This window comes from Hyposmocoma kahamanoa, unplaced genomic scaffold (assembly GCF_003589595.1).
Source record: "Hyposmocoma kahamanoa isolate Upper Pololo Valley unplaced genomic scaffold, ASM358959v1 99569, whole genome shotgun sequence".
Taxonomy (NCBI): domain Eukaryota; kingdom Metazoa; phylum Arthropoda; class Insecta; order Lepidoptera; family Cosmopterigidae; genus Hyposmocoma; species Hyposmocoma kahamanoa.
The window spans coordinates 8,875-13,034 of NW_020655953.1; the positions used below are offsets into that span (position 1 = coordinate 8,875).

The 4,160-nt window shown below is 36.6% G+C and overlaps 1 protein-coding gene across 1 annotated transcript; it reads right to left on the reverse strand.

The window, feature by feature from the left end:
* Positions 1-1,653: 1,653 nt before the first annotated feature.
* On the reverse strand, positions 1,654-3,941 carry LOC113239114 (peritrophin-1-like). Its single transcript, XM_026475979.1, has 3 exons — positions 3,851-3,941; positions 3,226-3,455; positions 1,654-2,167 (listed from the first exon to the last, which is right to left on the reverse strand). The coding sequence occupies exons 1-3, from the start codon at positions 3,855-3,857 to the stop codon at positions 1,715-1,717; spliced, it is 690 nt and encodes a 229-aa protein (XP_026331764.1). The 5' UTR covers positions 3,858-3,941; the 3' UTR covers positions 1,654-1,714.
* Positions 3,942-4,160: the final 219 nt, after the last annotated feature.

Genomic DNA, 4,160 nt, shown 5'->3' on the forward strand with positions numbered 1-4,160 from the left:
GTAGAAACCTTAGAATAATAACGCATAGAATGATAGTTTCATATCAAACGAACTGTCACAAGTGAGGCAAAAATCAAATTCGTGTAGGTTAGTTTTAGTAGTAGGTTAATTTTCGGTTTTAGTGAATATTTATATAAAAATACAAGTTGAAACGCGTTACTTCCTTGTGGAATGTGATGTTAGTATCTATTTTACCGCACATTTCGTCATTTTTAGCTAAAATTCTGGAGCTGTTCGCGGTGCAAGTTGACCTTGAGCACTGAAGGCCCGCCCGCTAATGTAGGCCCTTTGGGAGCGCTTCAATTTGCCTCTCTTAGCGTGTGCGGGCTAGGTTTCTATGCGTTATTATTCTAAGGTAGAAACTTTAAACCGCTTTCCTGAAAGGTTGTCAATTGCAAGTTGCTGTCGCCATGATTGTATATATCCATCGTGATCCCAAATCGTAATTAATAGGTTTTTACAATTCATTAATAATTTAATCTCTCAATTTAATTAAACAAATGTTTATACCGATACGGGTGTGAATGTGTGAGTGTGAATTACACTAAGCCGCGCAATCATTTCGTGACTTATCCTTGGTTTAAAAAAGATTAATTATGTTTGGAATTTATTCTTTAGGGATTATAAATAGTAAATATGACAGAAACGAAATTGTTTTTGCCGAGGGATTTGCCAATGGTAGGCGATATCTGCGCCTTGGATTGACCTTCGATAAGCAGTATAAGGAGAATGAGTCTTTATTTTCTTCCTTTTTCTGACCAATTCCACTGGCATCAATGAACACTAACTTTATTTTCGTGGCCATTTTTTTTTTTGTAAACAGCCATGCTTATTTTCTAATATTACGCTCCTTGAATTTTGAAAAAAGAAAAATAAAACAAAAAACAAAAATACGAATTTTTTGAACAAAATAGAACTGGTTCAAATATTAAATAGGCGTAGAGCTCATTGGAGGTGTCGGGATATTTTATATTATAACCTACGCCTCTCAGAGGCAGCGTGTTCGAATCCATCTTTGAGTTTCTCGGAATTTATGTGCGAAATCTAATTTAAAATTTACCATGAGCTTTTCTTTTGTTTTTTTATAAGTCAACTGACGGGACGAACAAGTCGTGCGCCTGATAAGCTACACGCCTGTCCATAACAGTGGCACTGCCACTGCACCCGTCACCTTGAGACATAAATTGACAAGTCCCATATGCCTGTAATTTCACCAGCACCCTTACCCGAACACAGTAATGCTTGACATGCATGCTTGGCAGCAGAAATAGATAATATGTTCTACGTGCACAATTTGTTATGTTGTAAATGTACTTGCCCGCATTCTTTCCAGAGTTACTATGTATAATCTTAAATAAATAACCATTAAATAACTAATAAAATTTCATTGTCATAGAATAAGAACATTGTTAATACTAACTAAATATGAAAATTAGTTTGAAGTAAATGACAAATAATTATTACATATTTTTTGTTTTTTAAAGCACGTGCCCGTTATTTAAATCTGCAGAAAGAAATTTCTTTCAGAAATAAACACCTTTTTTTGTGTTTTCTTTTTTATTAAATGTGATTTGTGTGTTTGTTCCTGATAAACAATTAAATATATTATAAATTATAGCTTTTTTAACTCTATTTGTTACCAATAAAAGACAGTCGTAAAATTGATTCTTTGAAGTATTTATTTACGAAGTTACAAAATCAGTTTTTTTTTCTTTTAACGTCTTAACAGAGAATTAATTTTCTTTGTCGTCGATTCGTCTCGGATGTGGTGAGTATTTCTCAGTTCCTCGTCAACCGCTTCCCAGGGCATGAAGAACTGAACACCATGCCAATGAGACGTAGTTTGTGGATGTCTCCTTACACAGCCGGCGTTACAAATGAAATCACACGTGCCAGTCTCAGCATTGAAGTGAAGACCTTCAGAGCAAGTAACTACGGTAGCCACGCCATCTTTGCATATCCAGAGTTTATCGCAATCGGTTGCGTGAGGCCATGGTTTAACGCAGTCACTTTCGCAGTCATGATCGCAGTCAGGTGGTGGTGGGCATGTACCTGTGGGTGGGCATGTGTCTGGTGATGTAGTTGTGCCGTCGGTTGGTGCTGGTGAGTCTTCGGTTGGTGGTGGGTAAAGAGCATCGCAATCCACGTTTCTGGGCCAGTCGCAAACCTTCAAATAAAATACAAGTTAGTCAAGTTTAATAATGATAATTGTGACATACAACCTCTTCAGCAATCGAATTTTGTTTCTTTTTTAAGTTCCTCTGATCAGGGGTCGATTAGTGAAATTAAATGCAAACCCCAATACCCTTGTCTCAAAGCAGGAAATCGAAAATGATCCGAGTATGCGTCATATCTGCGTAAGTTAGTTTTATTATAAAAGGAAGCGAAAGAGCAGACGAGCCAGTTGATGGGAGGTCCTTGTCGCCCATGGACATCTGTAACATGAAATGAGCTGTCTATGCCTTGCCAGCCTTTGAGAGCCCTGTTGACATGCTTTTTGAGGAATCTCATCTCAAAGCGCAAAGGAAAACTTCAAGAGAGAGACCATTCCACATATTGCAGGCTCGAGGGATGAACGAACGTGATGCCAGCGTAGTCTTACGTTGTCAGGGAACGATGATGTAGGAATGAACTCTACGAAAAGTTACTCTGAGCACTCCCTATTATAAAGACGGTAGAACACACACATAGAGAGTGAAGGTCACTCTGAAGTCTAGGCGACTCTAAACCATCTGTGAGTTTGGGATCATCGAGAACATGAACGTTGGTGTAAATAGCCTACATTTGCAAAATTATAACTTTTCAGGAGAGAGGATTAATGTTCTATGCTTAAACAGGAGCGTTATAAAATTCCACATATACATAATTTGTTTCATGTACTTCGTATTATTTTTTATGACATAGAGTGAGTCAGTCAAACTTGTTGATCGAGTTCCAAATTCCGAAATCCGAAAACGAACTAAGATCCAGGACGTAGGAGATAGGATAACGTGCTCAAAATGGAGCTCAGTATATTGCATGACGTGGTGAATACAAATGGAGGAAAGCGATAACTGAATGGTGGCCAAGAAACGTGTGACGTACGACAGCGAGATGGGTGGATTACATCGTCAAAGTGGTGGGCCGTAGATGGGTAAGATGAGCACAGGATTGTCGGTTGACGGTGGGAGAATTCGGGCTGTGGATGGTGGTGATAATAATGGTATGTAAACAAAAAATACTTACCGGTCCAGGGTTGGCCCAGTAGTTAAATACAGTACCATCGGAACAGTCCCTTTCTACCCTCTCTCCGAAATTACAATAGTAGAATTTACTGCATTCGGTATCGTGTCGTAGGAGCCAATGGACCTCGAAATCGGTTGGACAGCCATTAGGTAGGAACGGACCACTGTAGTCATCTTCTTGATGCCTGGCTTGGATGGTCACCACTAGCGGCAGTAATATAAGTAGCTTCACTACAAAAAAGATAGATATATTATTTCAGAATGGGATTCTAATATGAGTTTCTGAAAATATAAATTTGAAATTGAATTTAATAGAAATTGTATAAATATTAAATGAAATGGATTCATTTAAAATATAATACCACAATAATTTGCATGAAGTAAGTAAGAGTAATAATTAACTAAATACTTAATATCATAGAAAACTTGTTGAATGGTTCACAGAGTCCCAAATGCGAATGAACTTGAAAAAATTATCCATTTCGGAAGTTTTTCGGAATTTATTTTAATTTTTTTTATTGAATTCGTGAGAGTAAATTAATAAATGTTATCATAACCCTGATTATGTACATAGTATATATTTATAAAATAATGTACTTTCTAAAAGAAAAAAAATAAGTACACACCAATCATGATGGCATCCAATAACTCAACAGTCTTTCCAACTCAATTTGGCTTCTTTGCTCTGTGAGTAGAACCGAACTGCTGAAAAATACTGAAAATAATATCCTTTATGTCGTATTTTACGATTTAAAGATTAGCATTTGATAATTTCGCTTTACAATTTTAAGATAACAGAATAGAACAATTACCACGCAGGGTCGTTTTAATCCGCTATTATTGGCAAGGATTTAGATACATCCACTATATAACTAGGAGATGTATTTTTATTTTGATAATATTACAGGTAAGGTAGAATAAAAGCTTATATACTAG

Bases quoted from the DNA above. Each gene is read 5' to 3' on its own strand.
- LOC113239114 (XM_026475979.1), bottom strand. The intron at 2,168-3,225 runs GTAAGTATTTTT...TTTTATTTGAAG, and splicing joins ACTGGGCCAACCCTGGACCG to GTTTGCGACTGGCCCAGAAA.